Source organism: Trichosurus vulpecula, chromosome 8 (genome assembly GCF_011100635.1).
Source record: "Trichosurus vulpecula isolate mTriVul1 chromosome 8, mTriVul1.pri, whole genome shotgun sequence".
NCBI lineage: Eukaryota > Metazoa > Chordata > Mammalia > Diprotodontia > Phalangeridae > Trichosurus > Trichosurus vulpecula.
In genome coordinates this window covers 171,219,991-171,233,288 of record NC_050580.1, presented here as the reverse complement: position 1 = coordinate 171,233,288, position 13,298 = coordinate 171,219,991, and the positions used below count along the sequence as shown (strand labels likewise).

At 37.8% G+C, this 13,298-nt stretch overlaps 1 protein-coding gene across 1 annotated transcript in view; it reads right to left on the bottom strand.

The window, feature by feature from the left end:
• Positions 1 to 365: 365 nt before the first annotated feature.
• CEP152 (centrosomal protein 152) overlaps positions 366 to 13,298 on the bottom strand; it is a 97,541-nt gene continuing 84,608 nt past the window's right edge. Inside the window, exons 22-27 of the mRNA XM_036737058.1 lie at positions 11,548 to 11,727; positions 5,413 to 5,506; positions 3,968 to 4,071; positions 2,115 to 2,271; positions 1,770 to 1,873; positions 366 to 1,521 (exon numbers count right to left, since the gene is read on the bottom strand). Of these exons, the coding sequence (XP_036592953.1) occupies positions 536 to 1,521; positions 1,770 to 1,873; positions 2,115 to 2,271; positions 3,968 to 4,071; positions 5,413 to 5,506; positions 11,548 to 11,727 (1,625 nt within the window). The 3' untranslated portion in view covers positions 366 to 535. The remainder of the gene's footprint in view (positions 1,522 to 1,769; positions 1,874 to 2,114; positions 2,272 to 3,967; positions 4,072 to 5,412; positions 5,507 to 11,547; positions 11,728 to 13,298) is intronic.

Below are 13,298 nucleotides of genomic sequence, written 5' to 3'. Positions count from 1 at the left end.
TGAGTTCACATTTTCCAAGCAAAACTGTATTCCCACAGCAAATGTGTAACCATGTAAAAGTTCAATCAATATTAAAATTAAATTTTGTCTCCCATAATTACAAATGATTAAATTTACATTAGACTCTTCAAGAAAACTTTCAACCATGATGCTAAACATTTCTATTACAGTATGAATTACAAAATAATTTATAACAATTCTAATAGGGGCCATATATAGTTTTATTTAAATACATAATAATTTAACACTGCACAGCAAACTAATTTATAGGCATAAAAATAGATTCTGTTTAGCAATCAAAAATAAACACTACATAAAAAGACCAAAACATACACAACCATGAAATTTGGAAGATTAAGGCAACATAAATATTTCAAGTAATTTTATGAGATTACTTTACTCATGTAACAGTCAGTCAGATGTTATTAAAACATCCCAAAATAGACAGAGCTCACATTTTTTTCAGTACAAATTTTCCCTTTCAGTTCTCTTCTAAATATATTAGTGCATCTTCTTAAACAATGTACAAGAACAATTAATCTAGATTGGCCATTGGGCTGTCAAAGCCACTGTCCTGTTGACTAGTTTGGGGAGCCATTAACAATTTTCTTGAATGATGATGACACGCGGAAGAACAAACTGCACTGTTCAGTTTTTTGAAGTCTGATTTCAGTACATCAGAGTTGGGATGAGAGGCGTGTCCAGTAGGCTTATTTACCTGCTCTGTCTGTGTTCGTTTGTCTTCTTTTTTGACAACAGGAGTGTGGTCATTTTGACATAAGAATTGCCTACAAAGTTTACTGGCTTTTTCCTCTGTGTCAGAAAGGCAAGTATGTGTTGGAAACTGCATGAAGGAAACTGATTCTATTTTTTGATTCAGGATCCCTTGTTGAAAAGGAAATAAAAATGATGTGTCACTGCTGGGTAAGGCTACAGGAGTCACACTTTCTGAACTCCAGTCAAGCGAGTCACTGGGACCTTCTTCATCCTTTACTGGAGTTTCCTGAATATCAAAATCTGGACTTTTCTCAGCTATGACCTGCTGACAACACTCAGTCTGTGAATTACATTTACGTTCTTTTAAAATGCGTTTTTCTTTCAGACCCTGAAATGTCACGTGACTGGATCCTGAGTGAGAAAGGCCAGGAGCCTGGGTAGATGTGTGTGTGCTTTCAAACTGCACGTGAGGTCCAGCTTTGCTTCTTCCCCCTTCACCAGGAACAAACTCAGGATGCACATTTCTTGGCAAATCGTCTTGCTGTGTGCTTGCAGTCACACTGCTCAGAATGCCTGAAGATGCTTCTCTGAAGGCAATGTGCTTTGTTTCCATGTGTTCTGCATCTTCTAACCGCTGCCTTAAGTTACAAGGTAAATGCTTCTGAGGGACTTGCTCGCCACCTGCCTTGGTGATATTGTTCCTGCCACTTGATTTGTTTTCCATATGGCTTCCCCTACTCTGATGCATGTAATTTCTTTTTGATTGTTCAATTCCAGGCAGTAGCTCAGACGATCGAGACACTGCTAACAAGTACAAGGAAAAAAACAAAAAATTAGAGGAAACGCGAAAAACAAAAATAATCCTTCCAAGTATTTTAGAAAACCTTACCTACCAATGTGAGAAAGTCTTAGGTTGTGTTTATAAATTACCAGTTAAACATTGCAAATAAGCTTGCCCTTCCTTTGCCCTTGTTTTATAAGACAGAAACTAAATCTCTAAAGGAGTGGGAAGGGTAGGAAAAAACAAACTATTGAATTAATTTTTTACATACCTGATGGTGAATTTTTGATCTGGGCTCTATTAATAATAGGCGTTTCCAGCACTTTAGCCATTGTAGCAAGCTTGCTAGCAGCATTCATGATCTTTTTTTCAGCCCTGTTGGGAATTTCAGAATATTAAATCAATATAGTTCAGAGGAAAAATGAGTTTCTCTACCCCTAGGCTTTCTGTTATCCAATTCCCTATAGCCAGTTTTTAGAGCAACACAGCCATAAGTTTCTTTCACCCCAAACATTATGTGAAGACACCTATTTTGTAACTTGGAAAAATGGCTGGAAAATCACATGTTCCACTTCTCTCAATGCAACAAAATTGTGCTAATTTACTCTGGACTCACCCTTCCTGCCTTCCATCATCCTGCAAAAGTTGGTGCAGGCAAACCAGGTAGTATTTGCGCATCCTCCGAGCAGTCTCTTGACGTTCTTTAAATAGTTCTGCTTTTAGCAACTCAGCTGCTCTCTGTTTACTTCCTTGTATATACCGAATCATATCACCTAAAATGCATGAGGTAAAAAACGTACAGGGCATTTACTTTTTAATACAATGTCCTGGAGGGAGAAGGGAGATGTTCTAAGGCTATTTTCTAAAAAAAAGGGACTGGAAGGGAAGCTTAAAACAGTGCTGTTTTAAACAGTGTCATGGAATATTAAGGATTTCCTTTTGGTAGGTTCTGAAGAGAAACTATTATATATTTCATTGAAATCATGATGGTCACACATAGTGAGAAAAATAGTGTTGTTCTCTGATAAAAAATCTGTTACTTTCTAAAAAATCTTAGACAAGAAAATACCTACAGATGAGATACAGAAATTCCAAAACAGTGATGAGTACTTAAAAACATATTTCAACTCCGTATTGTGATCTATATTAAGGGACAGGAAGGAAGATTGGATGGCAAGAGACAGACTGACATTCAGAAGTGAAAAGGATGGCTCAGAAAGACTCATCCCTCTCTGGGATGTGATGGAACCTGAACTCTGAGTGTTACTGAAATGCCAATTAGTAATTCACAGGCTCACAGACTTAGCGCTGGGAGGAGCCTTAAGGGTTCGTCATTTAAAGATGATGAAGCTGATGCCTGGAGAGGTGAAAGAAGGGTGTCTGGGCCCATGTCCTTTGGCTCCAAGTCTGGGGTTTTATAACCCCGGAACACCTCTCTGAGTGGTCTTAGCGACCCATGTGCTTCCTTATCTGTAAAACAAGAGGGTTGGACTCAATGCATTCTAAGGTATGTTTGAATTGGACAGAAGATTGGACAGTAAGGGAGAACCAGGAGAAGGGAAAGAGTTTTTATGAACCAGACCCATGAAGCCCAGGGCTAGATCCTGTCTAAAAAAATTCCTTATACCTGCTATACCAAGACAATCATGTTTATAGAACACCTATCATCTCAAGCATCTATGATTTAGAATAAAAACTGAAGAATTATCATATTTAATTAAAATTATGTGGGGATTAACAATGCATGAATCCCCTGTGTGATAATCAACCCACCAATAAACAAGCATTTATTAAGTATCTCTTATATGCTAAGCACTGTGGAATATACAGACAAAAAACTGTCCCAGGCCTCAAAGAGCTTACATTCTGCAGGGAAAACCACATCTACACATAAGTTTATACAAAAGATCCACGGAATGAACACTAGGAAATCTGTGAGGAGTAGTCTGAAGGGACAGGAAACAGGAAAGACACCAGTAGAAAGTGGTGCTTAGGCTTAACTTTGAAGGAAAACAAGGGATTCCAGGAGGTGGAGGGAAGGAGAAAGGATATTCTGATCTATACACAACCTATGCAAGGAAGGGCACAGAGACATGTCAGGACCTAGCTAACAAGTGGCTATTCAGTCCTAATCCCTTGAACTTTTAACAACAGGTCCTAGTTTTCCCCTTTTATTATTTAATTTGTAATATAGTCAAAGTTCTATTGCAATATTACCCCACTCAAAGCCAAACGATTGTCCACTATAGTATGTGAACAATCCCAACTTTCTATCGCTTCCCAAAATATGTAGAGAATATCTAGAAAAGGCATCAGCATTCTCTGAGATATGAATTTTTCACAAATTTCTAATGTCTAGGTACTGAACTTATGAAAGCCGGAAGATACCCAAATCAGGTCTTACAATACCTTGAGCTGACTGTTTTAACTCTGTATAGATTGGGTTGCATAAATTCTATAGGAACTCACTCTTAATTTTTTTTACAGCTTTAATATAATGTCCACGAAGTTCTTCCAAGCCCTTTCCACTGCATACCAGGCAGCTATGGTCAACAGCACCTTCTGAAAAAGATCTAAAAACAACCAAGTGTTAAAAGTTCAATTTAACATAGATTTATTAAATACCTACACTATGTGCCAACCACTATGCTAGAAGCTATGAATTTAAAGAAAACAAAAACAGAATAGTCTCTGCATTCAAGAAGCTTACAATCTATGGTGTGGAAACAATATATACATATACAACAACATATACATAAATACAAACTATATGTAAAATAAAGACAAAGTAATTTTGGGAGGGAATGGAGAACACTCAGCTGGGAGAATTAGAATAGGGCTAAGAATAGGAGGTGAGATTTGAGCCAAGCCTTTCTGAGAGCCAAGTCCTCTAAGAAGCACAGGTAAGGGGTGAGAGTATTCCAAGCATGGGGAATAGCCTATATAAAAGCATAGAAAGGATTGTGGAATGTTAGGTATGAAGAACATCCAGTAGGCCAGTTTGTCTAGAATATCGATACATTGAAAGGGAAAATAATGGGAAACTAATCTAGAAAAATAGGTCAGATCCAGATTAGGCTTTAAACAACATAAGTTTAGATTTCATTCCACAAGCAACAGGAAGTCATCGAAACTTCTTAAGCGGTCAGATCAATGCTTTAGGAATATAAACTTGGCAGCAATGTGGAGGATGGAGACAAGGGTAACCAATTAGACAAGCGATAATAGGCTGAATTAGGATAGTAGCCATGTGAGTGAAAGGGATTGATGTTAGCAGTGTTGAGGAAGAAGAACTGACATAACTTAGCAAGGGCTTGTACATGGGAGTCAGAGGAGTGAAGAGAAAGAAAAGAGAAGCAGAATAACTCTTAAGTCTGTACACCCGAGTAACTGGAAGGCTGGCAGTGCCCTCAGAAGAAATAAGGAAGTTAGGAAGAAGTATGGATTTTCTGGGAAAAGATGAGTTGTGTTTTGGATGGGCTGAGTTTGAGACGTCTGTGGGATATCCAGGTGGGGATGTCTAGCAATCAGTTGGCAATACAGGAGAGGAGGTGAGAACAGAGATTAAGCTATGGCATATGCATCTGGGAGATATCTGAATAGAGATGATCCTTGAACCCATGGAAGCTAATGGGATCACCAAGATAGAGAAGAAGCAAGGCCCAGAAAAAAAAAGCCTGGTCTACAACCGCGCACAGGGGCAGGCTGGAGATAGGGATCCAACAAAGGAAGGAACTGGCAGTGGAATGGTAGAACCACACGAGAACAGTGTCAAGAAAACTCAGGGTTAAGCACGACAGAGAATTCAAAAAAGATAAAGACTGAGAAATGGCCACTGGACTTTAACACATCTCAAGTGACTCATTTCATTTGGAAAACAAATCAAGTGCTCCTCTAAAATGGAAACAATTTACCTTGGTGGTATGCTAAGTGCTCTCAGTTCTTCCAGTTTCATCTTCATCTCATTGTTTTCTTCCATTAATTCTTCAACCACTCTACTGTTTTCTTCTGCAAAATAAAAGTTTGCAGTTTTATGTCCAGGTCTCTTACTGGTCTTTATTTGACCACATGTCTTCTCTTGCCACCTCAACTCTGCCCCTGGCTACATGAAGATCTTTAAAAGAAAGCTATGTAATTTTTTGTTATTCTCACTCCAGAATGATTACTCTCTTGTTTTATTTTCTCAGCACATAAAAACCTATACTGTGCCACTATGTATTTACTTGTATGTTATCTAAGAATTGTCCTGTTTCACAGAATGACAAAGAACATCAGAACCAGAAGGGTTTTCAGAGATCATGTAATCCAGTTCTCTGATTTTTTCAGAGGAAGAAGAACAAGCCCAGAAACATTAAGTACCTTATCCCAAGGGTCACACATTGCTAGTCAGTGATAAAACTGGGACTCAGACCTAATTATTCCCTCTATAGTGTTCCACACTGTTGACCTCTCTCTCATCCTAGATGTTTTCTTTTCCCTGGGTTATTGTGACACTGCTCTGCTGTATTTCTTCTACTGGTGTGGTTGCCTTCTCTGATCCTTTAGCCAGAAGGGAGCTTATTCACTGCTCTGAACACCACTGCGGACTATGTGTATGGGGTATTTACAAAGATTTAGGAATAAAAGGCTCTATGTGGTATGTACATGCTTCCCCTGTCACACTTTGTAGCTCTTCGGGCCTATCTTGTCCTCATAAGCTCCAGAAGGAAAGGAATATGTTCTTGTGGTTCTGCATTTCTCATAGTTTTACCAGGTACATAGCCTCTATGTTTGCTGAATGAATGGCCCAAACCTAAACCCAATGACTTAGCAGTTCCCCTCTACTCCATCAAAAGGGAGGCACATTTAAAGAAGAATCTCTATTTCAACTCTGGGGACTTTCAAATTCTTTGCAAAAGAGGATAAGTAACAATGGGGTATCTTACCCTACAGGAAAGTAGGGAGGAAGGGGATAAGAGAGGGGGGAGGATAGAAGGGAGGACAGATTGGGGGAGGAGGTAGTCAAAAGCAAACACTTTTGAAAAGGGACAGGGTCAAGGGAGAAAATTAAATAAAGGGGGATAGGAGGGAGGGAAATATAGTCTTTCACAACATGACTATTACGGAAGTATTTTGCATAACGATACATGTATAACCTATATTGAATTGCTTGCCTTCTCAAGGAGGGTGGGTGGGGAGAGAAGAAGGGAGAGAATTTGGAACTCAGAGTTCTAAAAACAAATGTTAAAAAAAAAAAGTTTTGCATGCAACTGGGAAATAAGATATACAGGCAATGGGATATAGAAATCTATCTTGCCCCACAACAAAGTAAGGGGAAAGGAGTGGAGGGGGTGGTGATAGAAGAGAGGACTGACCAGAGAAAGGGGCAATCAGAATACATGCTATCTTGGGGTGGGGTAGAGACGGGAATAAAATTTTTAACTCAAAATCTTGTGGAAATGAATGTCGAAAAATATGTATAACTGACATCCTATGCTTGCCATCTCAATTGGTGGGGAGGGGTTAGAAGGAAAGAGAAAATTTGAAAAAAAAATTTTTAATGTTAAAAATAAATACTATTTTTTTAAAAGTAAAAAAAAAAGTATAATGAGTTTGCTTGGACTTGGAGAATCCCTGATTCCTCTCAGTGATATTAAATTGCTTTCATGACTCACTGATTGCTACCAAGTCACAGGGAGTAGTAGCAGAATGAAATTTGGACTAGCAATCAACAGACATGGATTCTAGCTCTGCTCCTGACCAGCTGTGGGAATGTAGGTAAGTCACTAACACTCTGGGACTCAGTGACCTCATGTATAGAATGAGGTACTTAAATGAGAAGATCTCAATGATCCATTCCAGTTCAAATATACTATGAACTCTATGAAAGGATTTGGAAAGAAGAATTATAGAAACAAACAAACAAAAAAAAAACCCAAACCACACCAATGCAATACTACTGAATGAATAGTCAAAGTCTTAAGACTAGTAATCAAAGCACTAGGGTTCTGGTCTTGGCTCTATTATCAACTTGGGTGGTCTAAAGGGAGGGTTGATTTTTCTGACTTATTCTTTGTTCATGTATTAAACTAGGTAACAATCTCAAAAGGGAATTGTGCCAAATGACTTTCATCATTGCGATGTGAAATATAAATTATTATTACTGAATAGCAACAGTAACCAACAACTCTTGCCATGTTGTGTACAGTATTTTTACTTTTGCAATTTACTTGATTTATATAATTTCACAATGACATTTTTATGTAGATATGTATAAGGTTTGCATAAGCATTCCATTTGTTCTTCTGTCCACCATTCCACTAATGAGCTAAAATAAATGCAGACACAAGGATAGTTTTAATTCTGAAAAAGCAATCTGACTTTGAAATTCTATCCAACTTTTTCTTATTTTCAAGTAACTATCTATCTTTAACATTTCTCTGTAAGCACTGGGGCTAGTAGCATAGAGCTTCTCTGTCCTTCCCCTGGACTTTCTTTAAATTTCTTCTTTTGAGGACACATGGAAGTTTAAAAGGAGAGGACAGGGAATAGAATTTCCCTATATGTTTATAATTTGAAACATGGAGGCCCGTATATTTATTGCTAAAAAAAACCTTGGTTGGTTTTCTTTTTGGACAATATAGAAAAAAAATTTCTTTTGGTTGCCTTGATGAAGCTGCCTAATACAGATGGGAGACTTCTGAAATTTTTCTGGCATTCCAAGAAGCCAAGTGATGCAAGGGTTAAAGAGTTGAATTTGGAGTCAGGAAGACTTGGATTCTTTTTTTTTTTTTTGTCACTTATTTGTTATGTGACCATGGACAAATCATTCATCCTCTCAGAGCTTCAGCTTCTTTGTCTATAAAATGAGAATTATACTACCACTACCTAGATGACCAGGTTGTGGTGAAACTTAAGTGAGATAATGAATATTTAGATGTACTTTACAAACCTTAAAGCACTATTGTCAATGTCATCAATTATTATTTGACAAAACCCTTAAGACACACAATGAACATTCTATTCTCCCTGTTACACTGTCACTTTTCCAGCTCCATAGACAGTAAATTCTTGGTTAACCAATTACTGAAGACAAAAGTGTGGCTAATCTCTAAATCATTTCTATTTGGCTATGAGATTTTCTTTTTTACTTATATTTGAATATAAACGATGACAAATATACCGGGGGAATCACTTCAAACAAACCAAGTTACACCGTGAAGGGCTAACTCAGGGCAAAATGGGAAGTTATTCAGTTTTTCCATCCTGAATCACTGCTCAGTTCCACTTGGCAACCCAGTCTACCAAGAATATCAGACAGTTTGTGTTTCAGACGAGTACTAATACTAACAAGATTTCCCTATTAAGAAGTAAGTTACATAGAAAATAAGATCTGGAGAAGATCCAAAGAACTAAAATGATGAAGAGTATGGAATAGTTGCCATAAAAGAAAGACTAAAAAATATAGAACTCTTGGTCCAGAAAGACAAAGGCTGAGGCCTTGTCTTCTCACTTAATTTCTTTGGCCCTCATCAGTCTATTTATATGTAAAATGAAGGGATGGATTAGATTATCTCTAACAACTCTTCTAGGTTTTGGGTTTGTTTTTTTTTTTTTGCCATTTAAAAAAAGACAGTTAAAACCAAAACCCTAAATTTACTGGAATGTTTTTCTGCCTCCAGCTTTTACATTCAAAGGACAAAATACACGGGGGTAAAGAACCAATATCAGTGATTAAGGGTTTTTTTTTTTTTTAAGGAATTCCTGATAACAAACTTGGTCCAACCTTTTCACTGATCTTCATAATGATGACTCCTCCCTGTCCCCCAAGATACTTTAATGCTGATTCATTAAAATGTCATTCAAAACAATCTTTTTTCTGCTAAGGCAGAGGAATGAACAAATTAAAAAAAAATTCCAAAAGCTGGAGCACAAAGGGGCTTCTGCTAATCTTCAGTCAACCTAAAAATTGCACCAATAAAATGCCCTTATTCCCAAAGCATTATAGTTGAGGTTTTATATTACAATCAGTCTATAAAATTATGATGGGTGACCATGCTATTTCTAGCAGAGGTACTAAGCTGGGAAATTTGAGTGTGGATGCAGTGACAGGCTGTATCTGCCATTCAAGGAATTACCTGGATAAGTTTGGAGAGGCTCACCATCAGGTTGGCAGTAGGGTAATGAATTTTTTGGTGATAGCAATTCTTTAAAGACAAACATTGTACTGGTCTAAGATGGCTGAAGACCAACTTGTAGATGGGTGGGGATGTATACTAGGTCAACAGAGGGCTTTCACTGGTGGAATCTTGGTTCTCTAAAATATGTCTAAATGATATTTTCAATAGCCAAACTGTGCAGAATGTGCTAGATCTTATCTGATCTCATAAGGTTCAAGCAAGGTTAGCCCCAATTAATACTTGGAAAGGAATCCCATTAGGAAACCTTAGAACCACAGGCTTTTGGGGGCTTCAACTAACATTCTACTCTAATTCCTTATTGTGGTATGAAGGTGACATTTGCTTCTTGAAGACTATGTCCAAAAAGCATAAGCTTTGGTAAGCTACTGAGGTAAGAAGCTTCAAGCATGATCTGGTGATAGACTGAATATATGTCATTTGAGGACTAGCCCAGCTAAGTTACAAGAATCTTGTTTACAGATGGGTCACAGTGGGATGAAGATTTTGGCCATTAGCAATTCTAGAAGACTATTTACTAAGCTATCAAGGAATTGAGGGGCAGCTAGGTGGTGCAGTGAGCAGACCAGCCCTGGAGTCAGGGGAACCTGAGTTCAAATCTGGCCTCAGATACTGGACACACTTACTAGCTGTGTGACCTTGGGCAAGTCACTTAATCACTTAATCCCAATTACTCTGCCTTTCCCCCTCCAAAAAAAAAATACAAAATTTCAAGGAATTGAGGCCAATGTCAGTGGAGGGCTCAGTGTCCATGCCAGTGAAATCACAGATTCTTGAAGTAACAAAGTTAGCATAGATGGTAATACTACTTGTGGTCACACTCCCATGATCCTCACAACAAATCTGTGAAATAGGTAAACAATCATTAACCCCATTTTACCAAGGAAGGTACTAAAGCTCAGAAGTCACATGACTGCAACAAGGACATACAGCTACAAAGTGGCAGAGCCAGGACTCTACCCCATCTTCTGACACCACACTCAGGGCTTTGTTACCACCACAGTGCAGTCCTTGGTCCCCTCCAGTTCTAAATTTCTATGATCCTATAACCTGCTCACCACATGAAGAAATACCAGACAAAACAGAAACCCCTTTTGGTTTTTAAATAGCAAATTTAGGGCAATTAATTAAATAGGCAAATTTAGAGCAATTGAAGTTAATAAACTTGTTGGACTAATAAGAGTGGAGAAAGGCCTAGGCCATCTTAAGAAGTATAAGACATTGAAAATATGTCAAGGTTCATGGAAAATTTAAAAAAATTTGTCATGGATTACTAAGGTAAACATTCTTAAGAGGGTATATTTCTGATGTTTGGTAGACGACATAATGGAAGACAACCGTGCCCTTCTAGGAAATACACCTTGATGTCATTATCAGAGTCAGATTACTAATGGCCTATGGGACCATGGATGATAATTTTTGTTCATAACACATTAGAGGCAGAGCTAACATATAAACAGCACAAATAATTAAGCAGAATGTGGTATTTGGGGTACAATCAACAAACGTAAGCAAAAGATTAGTTTTAAGACAGAAAATTGGGACAATGATCCCATTTTACTGTAGATTAAAATGAGATCTAGGCATAAAATGTATGTCTGCATCATTCAGAGAAAGCTGAGGAAGAAATTACTCTAACATAGAGACAAAGGTCTAACTTCAGAGGGGATCTGAGAATTTCAGTGGAGAAAGTGAATTTGTCTCTGATGAATGGCTACAATTTTGCCTATTACTAAAACCAAAATTAGCCTATATTAATCTCAGAGAGGATGAATGCCTGTTATGAACTAAAGTACCACTTTTGAACAGTAACAAAGTTTAAAGAAAGTACATTTTACACTAGTAGCAGGTTCCCTATTTTCCAACACTAACCTCCAATTTTCTCCACTGTAGCTTTATGTTCTCTTACTGCATGCTGGAGATGCCTGCATGATTTCTCTAGCATTTTTTTCAAGTCTTGACACTCTTGCTTTGCTTTTTCAAGCTTGTGAAGGCACTGTTCACAGCAAGAATCTTCTTGAGGTTCAAAGATTCTTTTCCTACCCTGAAAAACTGCACAAATAAAACTGTAGTAAACTTTTGGTTGCAGCAGATACTGCTTCAACTCTTCAAAGACCTGTGATTTTGTTAGTAGAGGGATACTCTACCCTCTGCCAACACTTAGTCTTCAAAGGCTGCAATAGCTGAATGCAGTGAGGAATTGCTCCGAACTTGGGCAGGCCAGTCTTCAGATGAGTCCAGCAGCCATCACTGGGCTCATTCCTAGAAGCTTACTAGCAACACCTGCCTGAGTATGCATTCCACTGGCATGATCTCCAAGAGCCCAATTTCGGCACAATGCTTATAGTAAGGTATCTCAGTAGGACTAAAGTAGAGAAAATATTGACATCCTTGTCTCCCTTATCCCCTACAAAAATTATACGATTCTGATATTAAGACTAGAACATAACATAGAACCTCTAAGCCTACAAAACCATCAATAGCTGTCCCCTTATCAGTTTCATAGTGATGATGCTTTCATAGCAGTAAATACCAGAAACTTTAATAAAAGAACACATTAATGCTATGCATTACATAAATTGTCATTTTAAAAATCTGATTATACTGATTTTTCTTAGTACCATTTCATTTTTGATCTAAGCCTGTTTCATACATGCATGACTACCCTAAGCCAAATTGTGCTTAAAATTATTTTTTTCTCTTTGCCAAGCAAGGCAGAGAGTGGACTCTGTAAGTCTGTTTTGGGAGTACCCGTACAGCTAAATTCAAAGAAGCTTGCCATCATAAGGTTGGCTACTACCAAAAGATGGATATTTCCTGTCCCAAACAACGCATAAAAGCCACTTACTAAGGCATGGAGCAGGGGAGGAAGGCAAGTTTAGATTCATTCATTCATTCATTTATTTATTTATCCATTCCGATGAAACCACAGATTCTTAAAAAGTATTCCCAAGTAGACAAAAAGCAAAAATTTGGGCTGTTTCTGGCTATTAATCTGTCATAAAGAACATGGAAGTACTTTGAAAAGTAAAAAACTCTACACAAATATAATCACTTATCAGGCAGTAAAGCTTCTGATAATCTCAACTATTCAAAAAAGAAGTACAGATAATCCTAAAGTCAGGGAAAAAAAAAAAGGCCCATTGAAGACTCTTTTAGCAAGGAAAATAGCTATCAAAAAGCCAACGTACTTTACTTCTTAGCAGAAAAAAGAAGCCATACCCCTAGACCCTTTGTTCAGGCCTAGCTACTTAACAATTGTGTGTAAAGCCATATTTGTGATTTAACAAGTTTGATTATCTAGTTTCCCTGGCAAGATTCCAATTTCATAGATTATAGCAGATAGTAGATTAGAAGCCATGAGAGAGAGGGAAAGGGCCTCTTAAGGCAAAACTGGGGAGAGGTAAGAACACTGAAGCAAAGAAGATGGGATGATATTTTGAGGCACTGTGACACAATGGATACAGTGGAATTTGGCATCAGGAAGACTTGGGTTTGATTGAGCAAATTGCTTACTCTCTCTGAAACTCCGTTTTCTCAACTGTAAAATGGGGATAATGTTACCTGTACTACCCACTTCACAGAGTTGAGGCTCAAATTAGATAAGCTACATAAAAGGTATT